The sequence below is a fragment of the Rattus norvegicus genome, chromosome 10 (genome assembly GCF_036323735.1).
Source record: "Rattus norvegicus strain BN/NHsdMcwi chromosome 10, GRCr8, whole genome shotgun sequence".
NCBI classification, from domain to species: Eukaryota; Metazoa; Chordata; class Mammalia; order Rodentia; family Muridae; genus Rattus; species Rattus norvegicus.
In genome coordinates, this window is record NC_086028.1 from 51685938 (window position 1) to 51699179 (window position 13242).

The following is a 13242-nucleotide window of genomic DNA, read 5'->3' on the forward strand; positions in this document are numbered from 1 at the left end:
TCCAACCTTCTGTATTTGGAGTTTAAAAAAAAAAAAAAAAAAAGCTGGCTGTGTTCAGATCAATTCATTATGGAAAGCTCACTTCAAAAACTGGAGGATTGGAGAGGGTTTGACAGTTTGTCTCCTGGTATTCAGAAAGGTTCTTCACTTGCTCAGCTCTGGAGTGGTCCTGTTACAGCAGTGATGGTGTGCAAGGGAAAGTGGAGCTCTCCTGGCTGGTAATTGACTTCCAGACAGAGACAAGGCAAAGCAAAGTCTCCCCTGACCTACTGTAGAAATCAGAACGTTAATTCGGAGACAGACGCTTCAGATGAGTTAACTCCGAATACCCTCCTCTTCTCCTGATGGCATATACCCAGGCTCTGCTTCTCTGACAGCCTCCCATCTTCCCTGCCCACCTCCCATCATATCCCCAGCCCTGTACACGCACCTCTGACTTCACCAACTGTGTCTACAGCATCTTAACACCATCCTAACCCATCTGTTAATTAGCCACTTTAAAAAGGAGTCACATGGTTCCTCCTTAGAGTGATTTCCCATCTCCAAGACATTAATGAATCAGCTCATGGTGAGGAGGAAGAATAGGTTGGGCTGTGTTGGATGTGAGACAACTGAAGGGCAGAATAGAATGTCAAAAGGGGCCAGCCTCCTAGGCTGGATGCTGGGCAGAGGCCCATACTCCTGGAGGACAAAGCCATGATTCTCCGGGCAAATAGTCCCAGGTAACAACCTTCGGGGCATTCAGGAAACATGACTATCAGGAGATGCCTGTGATTCCAGCCTTAACCCAGGAAATTCTAAAGCAGGGATGAGAAAAGGATAAAGCTTCTAATAGCCCTGGGGTTCCAGCCTGGAAAGTGAGACACCCTGATCCAGATCTAACATCGCTTTCTCCTCCCCAGAGCCCCAGCAGCTGGATATGGGTGTGTCCACATCATTCCCACAGGCCTGCCTGTCAGAATCTCCAGAGAGCTGGCTATCTCCCCTCCGGACACTGACCTCCCACTCGGAATCATGCTAGTGAGGGCTAATCACTTCTAGAAAAAGCAAACTCTGCTCTTCCCTGCAAGGGAGGGAGAGGTGCAAGACCCACGAGGAATGCAAATGCGTATGGCAAGCAGAGGGCTACCCAGCCTTGAGCACTACGGCAGAGCAGATGGCCTATCCCTCTTCCATCTTTTCTCAAACTCCCACAGTATCCCTTTGCAGTGAGGCCTTCCTCACTGAAACTCCCTCACACTCAGGTCCACTTGCCCCAGAGCAGGAAGGGCAAGTCTGCCTATCTTCAGGGAAGCTCACACACAACAGCTCTGCTCTCCCTTTCTGTAAGGGCACATCGAGGCTGCACTACTTCAAAAGGCAGGGAACTGAAGCACTTCCTATCTCCCTACTTGACCTCTAACTGTGAACATTCTTGCCCCACCCCCGCCACTTTCCCAAGGAAAACTCATTACTGGGAATCCATATCTCCTACAGCACCGTCCCTTCCCCCTACCTTGCCTCTCTAACAACACAGACGACACAACTGCTCATCCCCACCCAGGTGTGGCAAGCAATGGCTTCTGAGGTATAAGCAGAGGAAGATGAGCCCTTCCCACTCCTGTCCAGAGAAGCATGGGAGAGCAATGTGGACACTCACCCTGACACACTTGGAAGGAAGAGGTCCAGGACATATGCTATCTTGCCAGAACTGAAAAAGAAGTCCCCTAACCTGCTCAAGGTCACTCCTGAGTGTCCTTAATGACCACTGACCTCCTACCCCCAATCCCCACCTGCTGACAAACACTGATAAGCATTGTCCCCTATCCACCCAGTACCAGAATGATGGTCTCGGAAGCACCCATCAGGCGAGGCTGCAGCTGCTGGAGAGGTGCTGTGAACTGAATGAAATCAGGAGGTGAATTTGAGGGAGAAACATCGCATATTTACATAATGGTCCGAGGCATGAAATTCAGTCAGCTCTTTTCCCAAGGTTCACTCTCTCCTTCTCCCATCCCCAGTAACTGCCCCCTCCCCCAATGTGGGACAGAAGGAATAGGTGGAGAAGAAGAAAGGAACATTAAGAACAAGTGACTTCTCCAGAACCACATGGCGATATCAGTTTTCATGGGGCTGTAATCTGACTTTAATCTCTGAGGCCACAACTTTACCAACAGAAGCGGAGATGAACAAACTGAATGAGGCAGGGCGGAGGAGGGAGAGTGCAAGGGGGGGGGGGAGTGGAGAAGGCAGAGAGAAACCCCGAGATGCTTGTGAGGATCAACTAGAAAGTGGTAAGAGTCAGCATGGGTTTGCTGAAACAAGACAGGAGGGAAGAGATGAGTCCCTGAGTCCTGAGTCAGAGGTGACAGATGAGGAACAGTGGCACACATCTGCTTCAGAAAGGCACCTACCCCTGAGCCAGGCTTTGCTTTGCCAGCTAAGCCAAGAGAGAATTCATTGCCAGACCAAACAAATTCATAGGAAGTAGTGTCTTGCCACGGTGGTATTTTGTTCGCCGTGCCCATCTTCTACATAGCAATGTCGCAAGCCTAGTTCCAGGCCAAAGGGATGTTGAGTAAGCCCATGCGGGGAGTATCTAAAGGAGGACTATGACAACAAGGTCAGGTAATGAGGGGTTAAGAAGGGATGCTCCCTCCAGAGTGCACCCAAGTCTAGTCCTTGACATCTTCTCCCAACACCTACTAGATCAGGGGGAGGGGCAGGCAGATTCAGCTCTTTCAGCATGCCTAGAAATTTCTGCCTTCCTTCCTCTTTTTAGCAAGGTAGGGGTGATTAATGTTCAGAGCAGTGACGGGAGGTTTTCAAGCCATGGGAATAATGAGCACTGTGCAGACACGAGGTAAAAGTGGACGGATCAGGCCGGGCTTGGTGGGTCACCTCACAAGCAGTGGACTGGGGGCTGTGCCTGGGAACTAGGGCAGTGCCCACTCTGTCCCAGAAATGGAAGTGTTTCCTGGGGCAGGGCTTTCATTGGAGCCACATCCAACCATTCATCTTCACGGGGACGCTGGAAGCACAGCTGACTCCGCATCCTCTGCCTGTGCAGTTCCTAAAGGAGAGGCTGGGCTCCTGTTATCCCTTTGGCTTTGACTTTCCAATGATCTCCCTGGGAGCCAGAGACATGGGTGGAAGGAAATCAGAGTGGAGCGATGGACTGTCAGGTTTTCAGCTCCTGTTACACATTTTGGAAGGGACAGTCCTCACTGTCTTTACCATGCGTGCAGTAAAAGATAGCCTAGATGAGGTCTGTCCTGGGAGAAGTCCTCCAGCCTCATCAGGAAAGACAAACACCCCACTGGAAGACTTACCCTCTGTGCTCTGTCAACACGCAATGGGGAACCTTCTCCCCAGCAGAGGTGACCACCCTTTCCATAGCCTCCTGCACTTAACACCTGGGATCATCCCCCCTCACACGCTTGCTCTTCTTTTCGGTGAGGTGCTCACACTGCTCTGTTCTGTATATTAAAGCGACACTCCAGTTTAAAAAAAAATACAAAAACAACAGCAACAACAAAATAAGGACCGTACAGCCCATAGTAAAGTGTCTGAGCACCACGGAAAGCAGAGCCTAGGGATTGGGAAATTTGTGAAATTCCTATCCTTGAAGATCTGAAACTCCGTTGATGGGTACTTTGTGTTGCAAATCCCTCTAACCACGAAAGCTACCTAGCTGCTTCCCAGGGAATGCGGGAGAGCCTATTGCTCCTAAAGGAAGCAACGGTAGAAGTGACTTAGAAGGGGGAGAAGTATGCAAGAGAGGACAGGGCCAGGGGCTATGTTAAGAGATGGGCGAGGCCTGAGGACTCGAGGCAGGCACCCAGTAGCGCCCCTCACCTGTGGATGTTCATCTCTCGCGGAGGGCGGTGGGCCTTGTCATAGGAGACCTTGGCGAAGACACCCGCCACGATGACGAAGGCTATCACCCCGCAAGTGATGTAGACGGTAAAGTTGGTCTTGTCCTTCTCTGGGTCGTACTTGTTCTCGGGCCCCGGCGACACTACCTTGGTGCTGGGCGTCTGCACCCATACCGGGCTTTGGTAGTTGGTGCACTGGCGCTGGTCCAGCTTCTCGTGGCGCTTCTTGCAGCAGAAGCGATAGTAGCAGGTGCCGCAGCAGTACAGGTAGCCGCTCTCGCTGTTGTTGCACTCGAACTCCTTGTCGTACTGGCCGCTCACGTCGTAGTAGCCCCAGCACGTCTCGTAAGTAACAGTCGCGCTGGCCGCCGCCGCCGCCGCTGCGGACTGTCCCCGCCGGCTGCCCGCCTCCGAGACGCCGGACCCACGGGCGGTGCTGTTGAGCTCGCGGTCGCCTCGGGCCAGGGCGCTCCCCGCTCGCCGACCTCCGACGGCTCCCGCGCTCAGGGTCCGGTTAGCGGAGCGGCCACGGGCGGCGTCTGCGCCGGGCGGCAGGTGCAGGGACGCGAGCGACAGCAGCAGCGACAGCAGCAGAGGCGACAGCAGGAGGCGGCGCAGCGCCATGGCGGGGCCGGGCGGGAGGGCGCGGGCGGACGCGGGCTGCAGGCCGCTGCCCGGGAGGCTGGCCGGGCTCCGAGGGCCGCCGCGCGGGCTGGGAGGGCGAGGCGGACCAGTCAGCGGCGGGGAGATGGCGCCATCGAGGCGCAGGCGGCAGTGGGAGCGCACAGAGCGGCCGGGCGCGGGCTGCGCGGGGCTTTCAGGCTGCGCGCCGGCTCCGCGCTCCCCCTGCGGGCTCCGCGCGCCAGGCGGGCAGCCCCATCCCCCGCCCGCGGCAGCGGCGGCCCCGCGCGACTCGGCTCAGGCCGGCCCCGAAGCGCGGCTCCGGGAGGCGGAGGCGGCGGCGGCGGCGGTGTGGTCCCGTCCGGGCAGGTCCTGCGGGACGAGACGGGGCAGCGGTCACGGGGTACGGGGAGCAGCCGGCAGCCGAGCGGAGAAGGAGCGCTCAGCCCTCGAGGAGTGAGTCCCGGCTGGGACGGTGGCCCGAGGGCGCACGTAGAGCCCCTGGGGAAGCCACCCCGCCGCCTGGCCCGGGGGCGGTGCTGCCGGCTGAGGCTGGGGTCGGAAGGGCAGCCCGGGTGCTCCGCGGCTGCACCTCAGTCACTCACCATGCCCGGCTGCGACTGCAGCGGCGGCGGCAGCGGCTAGGCGGGAGCGCAGCGGCCGGAGCGAGTGAGCAGAGCCGGGAACCGCCTGCACTAGTGCCGGAGCGTGTGCGATAGGGAGAGGGAGACACACGCACTCACACAGCCGCACACGCGGGAGCGCCGCGCGGGGAGGGCGGGGAGGGAGGCCAGCCGCTCGCCGCCGCCCACGTTTCCACGCCTGGGCGCCCGGTTGGGGAACGGCAGGACTCCTCTTTGCCTCCCCCACCCCCAACTCCCCCTCGAAGCTTCGCGTCACCAAAGCCGGGACACCAGTTAAGCGACTAAGATGGCAAAGAGGGAGCTCACCCCCGCTATCCACACCCCGGAGCAAGGCCAGAGTGAGCCCTCTGGAGCTGGCTAGCGGCAGGGTCAAACGTCGTCTGGCATTGTCCTTCCAGCCCTTCAGTCAAGTATTTCCAACCCTCCCTTACCCAGCCCCCTCCACCTTACCTCCCGCTTTTAGTTCAGTCTGGTCTTTGCACTGCCAGAAAGCAAGTTGGGGTTTCTGCAAGCCTCTGCCTCTCCCTAGTGGTGATGTTCACAGCCAAGATAAGAGGTCAAGCCCATTGCTACAGGTTCCTACACTGAGGCCAGAGGTCAAGTGGCTATTGAGCCACCTAGTGCTATGAACTTAAGACTCCTTTCTCCTCCGTCACTGGTGAAGGAATGACATAACTCCAGCCCTGGCGAATTGCCTCTTTCTCCAACTTTTTTTTTCTAGCGTTAAGACTAGAGTTTAAAAATAAATAAATAAAAACAAAACTACCTAGATTTTAAAGATTCCTTTTGGGGAAACCCTATACTTCTGTCGTTACCGCTAAGGGGAGACAGGAGAGGCGTTCCCTTGTGACCAGAGTGAAGTAAGCATTCCCTGAGACCAGGTTGGCTGAAAGGAAACCCAAGAGTCTGACTTCCTAAGCTATGTGTCCACCCCAAGAGGGAGTCAGAGTCTTCGTTTGGTGAGTGTTCTTGGAGAAGGTGGGAGAACTGAGAAGACAGCAACCGACAGCCAGGAGTCCTGAGAACTTTGGTGGGAGACAGAGGCAGGCTGTTGGAATGATAGCAACAGAGAAATTTCCCTGAGGTCGTCCACTCAGTCCCGCTCAGGGTGTGACTCGAACAAACGCTCAGCATTCAGGAAAACTGGTGTTAAATGGATGGACTGAATTGGAGCTGAAACCCAGAGTCCAAGGCACGGAGGGACATTTTTACCTGACATGAGAAGACTGGCAGACTGGTCTAGAAACTCTCTACGTGCTACTCATTCTCAACCCCTTCTTCCTTCTTCCTCTTCCTTGGCACTTCCTATTTCCTCAGTGCCGTCTCTTAGTGGCTCTGTTAACGATCATTTTAGTGCAGGTACTGCCAAGCACACTGGGAAGTGCTAAGATAAAGTATATAAAGAATAACAAACAGCCCTTCTCTCAGGAGATCGTTTACAGAGGAGACGGTCAAATGATTTCTGCACGGCATGTTCGTGTCCATGACAGAGATGGGCACAGCCTATTCTGAGAGCAGGATACAGGCTTCTAGCATAGCCCAGGAGGGGAGCAGTGAGGGTCTAATACAGTTCTCAGGGTGCTAGTGAAATGCCTGATGAGGAATGGTTAGGAGTTAGAAAAAGCAAGCAAGATGTAAGATTGTTTCCAGCAGAGACCAGGAAACTGGGAGAAACAGAGCGGATGGGCTAAGCAAACACAATGGTGAAAGCCTTAGAGGGGCTTCTGAATAAGGGCAGCCAGGAGGCACTGTAGGTCCTGCCAAAGAATTTGTATGTATTTGACAACTGCTGGGAAAATATTGGTTGGTTCTAATAGAAGATGCCCTCAGATTTATAGGTTCGTGGCCCCTTCAAGTCTATTGGAAGACGGAACACTGACTGAACTGGACATGGGGGAAGCAGTTTGGAAGCTGTAACCCAGGTGCACAGTAATGAAGCTGTGGCCCAGACATGTGAGAGGTGATGCCTACAGCGACGATGATATTCTTACGTCATCCAGAGCAGGCTCGGGACAGTTCACAGTGGTCAGACAGTAGTGCCTTTGAGAGGTCTGCCCAACTTCCCAGGGCAAGAACAGAAGACTCAGGGGAAAAAAATAGTCCCACATACTTGGTACTCAGGAAAGTATATTTGAAGAAAACAATGCCCCACCTTTGAATGTGAGTACTGTGTGTGGTTTCTGAGCCAGTCTCTTCCTGGCCTCTAGTGTTTTCCATCTCCTTCATTAATGCAGAGACCCCATTTGTGCATCTGGCCACTCTCCGAGGTAGAAGAGTAAGTCGTTCTCATGCAGGACTGTAGGGAGATTTCATCAATGGCACAGGTAAAGGAAAACTGACTAGGTTTCACAGGGACAAGTATGCAGTGAATCCCTGGGCTCACTGACAGTGACATCAGAGTCACAGAAATAGTGTTTCGGTAGAGACTACACATGGACTGACCCATGGCTTCAGCTGCATATGTAGCAGAGGATGGCCTTGATGGGCACAAATGCGAGGAGAAGTCCTTGGTCCTGACAAGGCTGGACCCCCCGGTGTAGGGGAATGTCAGGGCTGGGAGGAGGAAATTGGGGGTTGTTAGGAAGGGGGAACACCCTTATAGAAGAAGAGGAGGGGTATGGAATAGGGTGCTTATGGATGGGAAACAGGGAAAGGGAATAACATTTGAAATGTAAATAAAAAGTATCCAATAAAAAACAAAAAAAATATTTTAAAAATCTTACAAAAATAGTGTTTAGGTTGGCTGACATGTTCAAAGTTATTTATTCCAATCCTTTTGTAATGCACTCGATTTTTATTGATTTTATTGATATGCTGCCTGTTCCTTCTTTAGGGTTGATCATGTGACTTACCCTCCACTGTGCTTTCCCCCTAACCCCATCCCATTTTTCCTTTTTATTTCAACATCAGATCTTTGACAGTACCGAAATGTCCTTTATTTGTGGATCTGACCCATTTAAATGCTCCAGAGAAGAAGAATCTTTCCCCAAACCCATACCAACTTTCCTGAGCCCTAAGGCTATGGGGAAAGTGTCCCAATCCTTATTTCTAGAAGGTGTGTTCCAATTGGTCTGAGCCAGCTTTACTAACCCGTTCCTTCTAACAAGGATTGGTTAGGAATGGTTCTATGATTTAGTTCTAGCTTGTGTAAACAAAGGTATTCTGGTGGGGGTTGTTTGGGTGGATTTTCTTGCTGGTAAAAGTAGTGATAATTCACCTGTTCTGAGCATACTTGCTCTGGACGGCAGGGTATGAGGTGGGGGTGATGTTTTAGCTTGATAGTCACTGGTACTGCTAACCAGATGTCTCTACTCTGCCCTTCAAGCATACAGTGGGATTGCAACGGTGGTCCTCCTGTAAAAGGCTGGTGTCTTGCTTTGTTTTTTTATGTTAACACAAGCCACATCTAGAGAGAACCACAAGGGAGCAAAATGCTTTGATAAGATGGGCCTACAGGCAAGCCTGTGGAACATTTTCTTAATTTAGTGATTGATGCGGAAGGACCAGCCCATTCTGGGTGGTGCCACCCTTGAGCAGAATAGTCCTGGTATATGACAAAGCAGACTAAGCAAGATGTGGGGAGCGAAACAGTGAACAGCACTTCTCTATAGACTCTGCATCAGTTTCTGCCCTGACTTCCTTTGATGATGGACTCTGGTGTGTAAGATAAAATAAACCCTTCCTGTGCCAAGTTGCTTCTAGATACAGTGACTTTTTTTTCTTAGCAATAGAGACCCTAAGACAGGAAGATAAATAGACAAGTAGTGTTCGTTCGGTGAGTTGTGACTAGAAATTATGTGTGGTGTCTCTAAAGCAGAGCATCTAATTACAGTAGCACCACATTGCACAGTTCTTGTTTCCTTCTGACGCAAAGAGATCAGCAATCTTCTGTTATGACAGTGGTTTGGATACCTAAGGTTCTTAGCTGATCTAAGCAAAGATAACTGAAAGATAAAATAGGTACTTTAGGTTTTTGTTTTTTTTTTTTTTTCATTTTTCTTCCCCCTAACTCCCAAGACAAGGTTTCTCTGTGTAGCCCTGGCTGTCTACTCTGTAGACCAGGCTGGCCTTGAACTTATGGAGATCCACTGTCTCTGCCTCCCAAGTGCTGGGATTAAAGGCATGCCCACGCATTTCTGTTTTTTAAAAAGCCTCTAGAACTAAAGTCTGTTAACTTTGTATATCTTAATTCATCCTGACTGGTGTTCCAAGGATGATGGACGGAGTGGTGTAGCTACTCTTGGACTTATCCAGAGTCCTTTCACTTCTGCTCCATGTTTTCTCTCTCTCTCTCTCTCTCTCTCTCTCTCTCTCTCTCTCTCTCTCTCTCTCTCATTCTCTCTCTCTCTCATTCTCTCTCTCTCTCTCTCTCTCTCTCTCTCTCTCTCTCTCTCTCTCTCTCTCCCCCCCCTCTGTGTGTGTGTTTCTGTCTCTGTCTCTCTGTCTCTCTCTGTCTCTCTCTCTCACTAAACCTTTTTGAATGTGGATTTTCTATTAAGTGTATCCAATATAGTTCCTAACAGTTCTTTTATTCTGATTTCTCTAGGGTTTTGGATTAGCTATGAAACTTTGTACTGACCTATCAGTTCTGTTGGCTTCTGTTTTACCTTTATAAAGAGGAGCTGAGCATAGCCTAGGGATTATGTCCAAGAAGATTTATCTATTGTCTTTTCTGACTATACTCACTATACCCATTATAAACCATGGCCTCTACACATGAACTTTGCTCTTAAGCCTAGTATGACCTGGTCCTTAACTGTCCTAAACCCTTTTCCTTCTCGTGTTTCTTGACGTCTTCCTTCCAACCACACTGGCACTCTTCTTCTCCCTAAGAGCCTTTGTACTAGATGTGCTCTTTGCCCAGATTCCCTTCTTGAAGGCAAGCCTGGGATTCTTTCTTCCACCCTGAAGGCTCTGTTTAAGTATGACAAATAGAAAGGGTGCAGTGCCCATACCCAGAACCTCTTTCACTGTCTTGGGTTTGCACATCCTTGTGGGATGTTTTCCATCACAGCATTTATCACTGATGGACTTCAGACAACTCTGCTCTCTCCTTTCAGCTATAATACTGGCTTTGGATTCAGCTTTGTAGATTACTGTATTCTAGACACCTACAACCATGACTGACAGCCAGTCATCTATGAAAGACACTGAAAGACTTCCTTTCAGCTAGCTGTCAGATCCTCTGGGTTCTTCCTCAGTTTCAGAAGTCAACTCCTCTGGGAGCACACAAGCTTCCCCCAAGAAGGTCACATGTAGTGGCTAATCACAGTGGAGATACTGAGGCAAAGGCATTTCAGTCTCAAACAAAAACTATGGTAAGTTCATTTTGTATAAAGTCCCAGAGCAACCTGGAACCAAGGTTTTATTGGGGTCTATCTCACAGTCCTGCTTCCTTCTTTGTTCTCATTGGTGTTGCTCTTTTAGAAAAGCCTGCATGCCAAACATCAACTTCAGAAAGTTCTGATCTCGTCCCACAGGCATTCAGAAATACACATTGAATGAATGTGTCTGAGTCCCCCATTTCTCCCAGCACCATTCTTGTTAGCAGTCTCATGGCTTTTGCTCTGTCCTTTAGAGTGACAAGTTAGAAACTACATCCTAAGGCCACTAGTTCTGATTTTAAATATAAATCAGAAAATTAGAGTACATTGTCTTGTGTTACTGTTGCTGGTGGGCAAATCAATCTATTGGCTCACAGCAAGCATGTAGTTTAGAGTGGTCCTCATATGAAGATGACATTTTTGCATTCATGTGAAATGCAGCCTATACACTTTAGCTCACTTGAAAAATTCAAGCCCATTACTCCAGAATTGTGTGCATTTGAGGAACTTCTTGTGCAGCGTAATGTTTCAGGGTAGTATTGTCCCCCGTCTTTACTGTAAAGGTTTGCTTCCCTTGACTATCCTTCCAAGGGATCTGCATAGGGGCCTGTATGTCCCACACAGAAGCAAAGCACACATTAATCAGCCTGGATATTCAGAGTGAGGTGGTGACAAAACCTCACCCAGTGAGATAAGTGACAAGGCTCACTCTTTCCCCCTGAAATGGTCTGTGGCTACTGAGGTCCTCACAGGAAGTCCAAAATGGTGCTGGCCTGGAACTAGACTGAGCCAAGAGATACAGAGAAACATGGTCCCGTTAGCACTATTTGAGTCTTGAGTATAGCATCATCTGAAGTCTGTCTACAGATATACTTTTAAATTTGCATTTATTTAGGTGTGTGTCTGTGGGGGGTAGTGCGCATGCCCATTTGCCCGTGCGTGCATGCACTTATCCGTGGAGGCCAACGGACAGCTTTGGGGAGTTGGGTTTTCACCATGTGAGTCAGGGAAATCACACTCAGGTCATCAGGCTTGGTGGCAAGTGCCACTACAATTACCTATCTAACCAGCTTGATCACCTTGTACTTTTATGTTATCTTAGAAAATGCATTCCAGTTTTATTCCCTGAGATTTTTTTTTTAACCCAAAGGGTCTGAGATAATACAATCAATCTCACAGTTCATCAGTCTGAGTTCAAGCTGGAAGGTAGAGCATAGCTGTCCTCTGAGTGTGTAGACATACCCTCTGCTCTGTTTACAGCAAGTGAGCACTATAGCTGAGAAAGAAAGGAGCAGGTGGTGTCAATATGTGGGTGCTAGGCATAGTGAGGGTCCTTTCATACCTGATGTCGTGAGGAGATACAGGTAGATTTCGGTTGAGGAACTGTAGTTCACTAGGAGCAACTAGGGGAAGTTTACAGGTAAGTTTAGTATTGGTGGGAAAGTCAGCATGAGCATTTTCTGGCCGTTTGAATAAAAATGGCCCCCTTAGGCTCATAGGGAATGGCACTATTTGGAGGTATGGTCTTGTTGGAGTAGGTATGGCTTTGTTGGAAGAAGTGCACCACAATGGGGAGGGCTTAAGGTCTCAAGTGTTCAAGCCAGGTCTAGTGTTACATTTACTTCCTGATGCCTGCTGATCTGGATGTAGAATTCTCAGCTCCTTCTCCTGCACCATGACTGCCTGCACACTACCATGCTTCCTAAAAGTGATAACGGATCAAACCTCGGAAGCTGTAAGTCATCCACAGTTAAATGTTTTCCTTCATAAGAGTTACCATGATCATAGTGTATCTTCACAGCAATAAAACCCTAACTGTGACATATATAACAAAGTCTGGGGTTGAAAGGCATGTTAACTGTTCTGGAGAATAATTTGAGTTGACTAGACACAGTGTCCAAGGAACACATCAGTCTCAACTGTAGTTTTGAAAAGTATCAGGAGCATAGTATTCATTCTAATAGAACACTCTAGAGACACAAGATTTGGAGATCCAGATAATTACCAGCACGGCACAGTGGTTAGGGACCATCAGCTGTCCTCTTCTACCAAGCATGACAAAGCACAGACTGAGGTATGCTGGTGGCATATTGGCATCAACACTATGCTCACAGACAACTGAAATCCAGCAACAAATAACCAAATGTGTATCTAACTGAGTCAATATAGGGGAAGAACATTGAGAACCTCAATGTGGACATTTGTTTCATTGTGTAGCTGAGAGCACTGGAGAAGCCAGAAGCCACCCTAAGTCTTATGTATACTACAGACTTTGAATGGGGCAGCCTAAGCAGCTGTTATGTTTTCTGTGCTACAGATGGAGTCATTGATGGGTATAAGGAAAGCAGCTTTGAGAAGGTGAGAGAGAAGAAAACACATTCCATCCCATTTCTCCAAAGAAAAGTAGAAGGAAGTGGAAGAAGAGGAGGAGGAAGAAGAAGGAGGAGGAGGAAGAAAAAAGAAAAGGAGGAGGAGGAGAGGAAGAAGAAGAGGAAGAGGAGGAGGAGGAAGGAGGAAGAGGAAGGAGGAGGACGAGGAAGGAGAAGGAGGAGGAAGAGGAAGGAGGAGGAGGAGGAGGAAGAGGAGGAGGAGGAGGAGGAGGAGGAGGAGGAGGAGGAGAAGAAGAAGAAGAAGAAGAAGAAGAAGAAGAAGAAGAAGAAGAAGAAGAAGAAGAAGAAGAAGAAGAAAGTCTATATATTTTCTTTTGAATCTGGAGCTGATGTCATGATTTGCTTTGCCTAAGAGAATATGGTAGAAGAGACATTGTGCTGGCTCTGCATCTCCCCCTGGAGAGGC

At 49.8% G+C, this 13242-nt stretch overlaps 1 protein-coding gene and 1 long non-coding RNA gene across 3 annotated transcripts in view; one reads left to right on the forward strand and one right to left on the reverse strand.

The window, feature by feature from the left end:
• Shisa6 (shisa family member 6) overlaps window positions 1-5219 on the reverse strand; it is a 294351-nt gene extending 289132 nt beyond the window's left edge. For both annotated transcript variants that reach the window (NM_001191922.2, NM_001415765.1), the window contains exon 1: window positions 3838-5219. In NM_001191922.2, coding sequence (NP_001178851.1) covers window positions 3838-4481 — 644 coding nt within the window. In that variant the 5' untranslated portion in view covers window positions 4482-5219. The remainder of the gene's footprint in view (window positions 1-3837) is intronic.
• The window catches only part of LOC134480810 (uncharacterized), a 33673-nt gene continuing 24506 nt past the window's right edge, over window positions 4076-13242 (forward strand). Inside the window, exon 1 of the long non-coding RNA XR_010055662.1 lies at window positions 4076-4202. This is a non-coding gene — a long non-coding RNA (uncharacterized LOC134480810). The remainder of the gene's footprint in view (window positions 4203-13242) is intronic.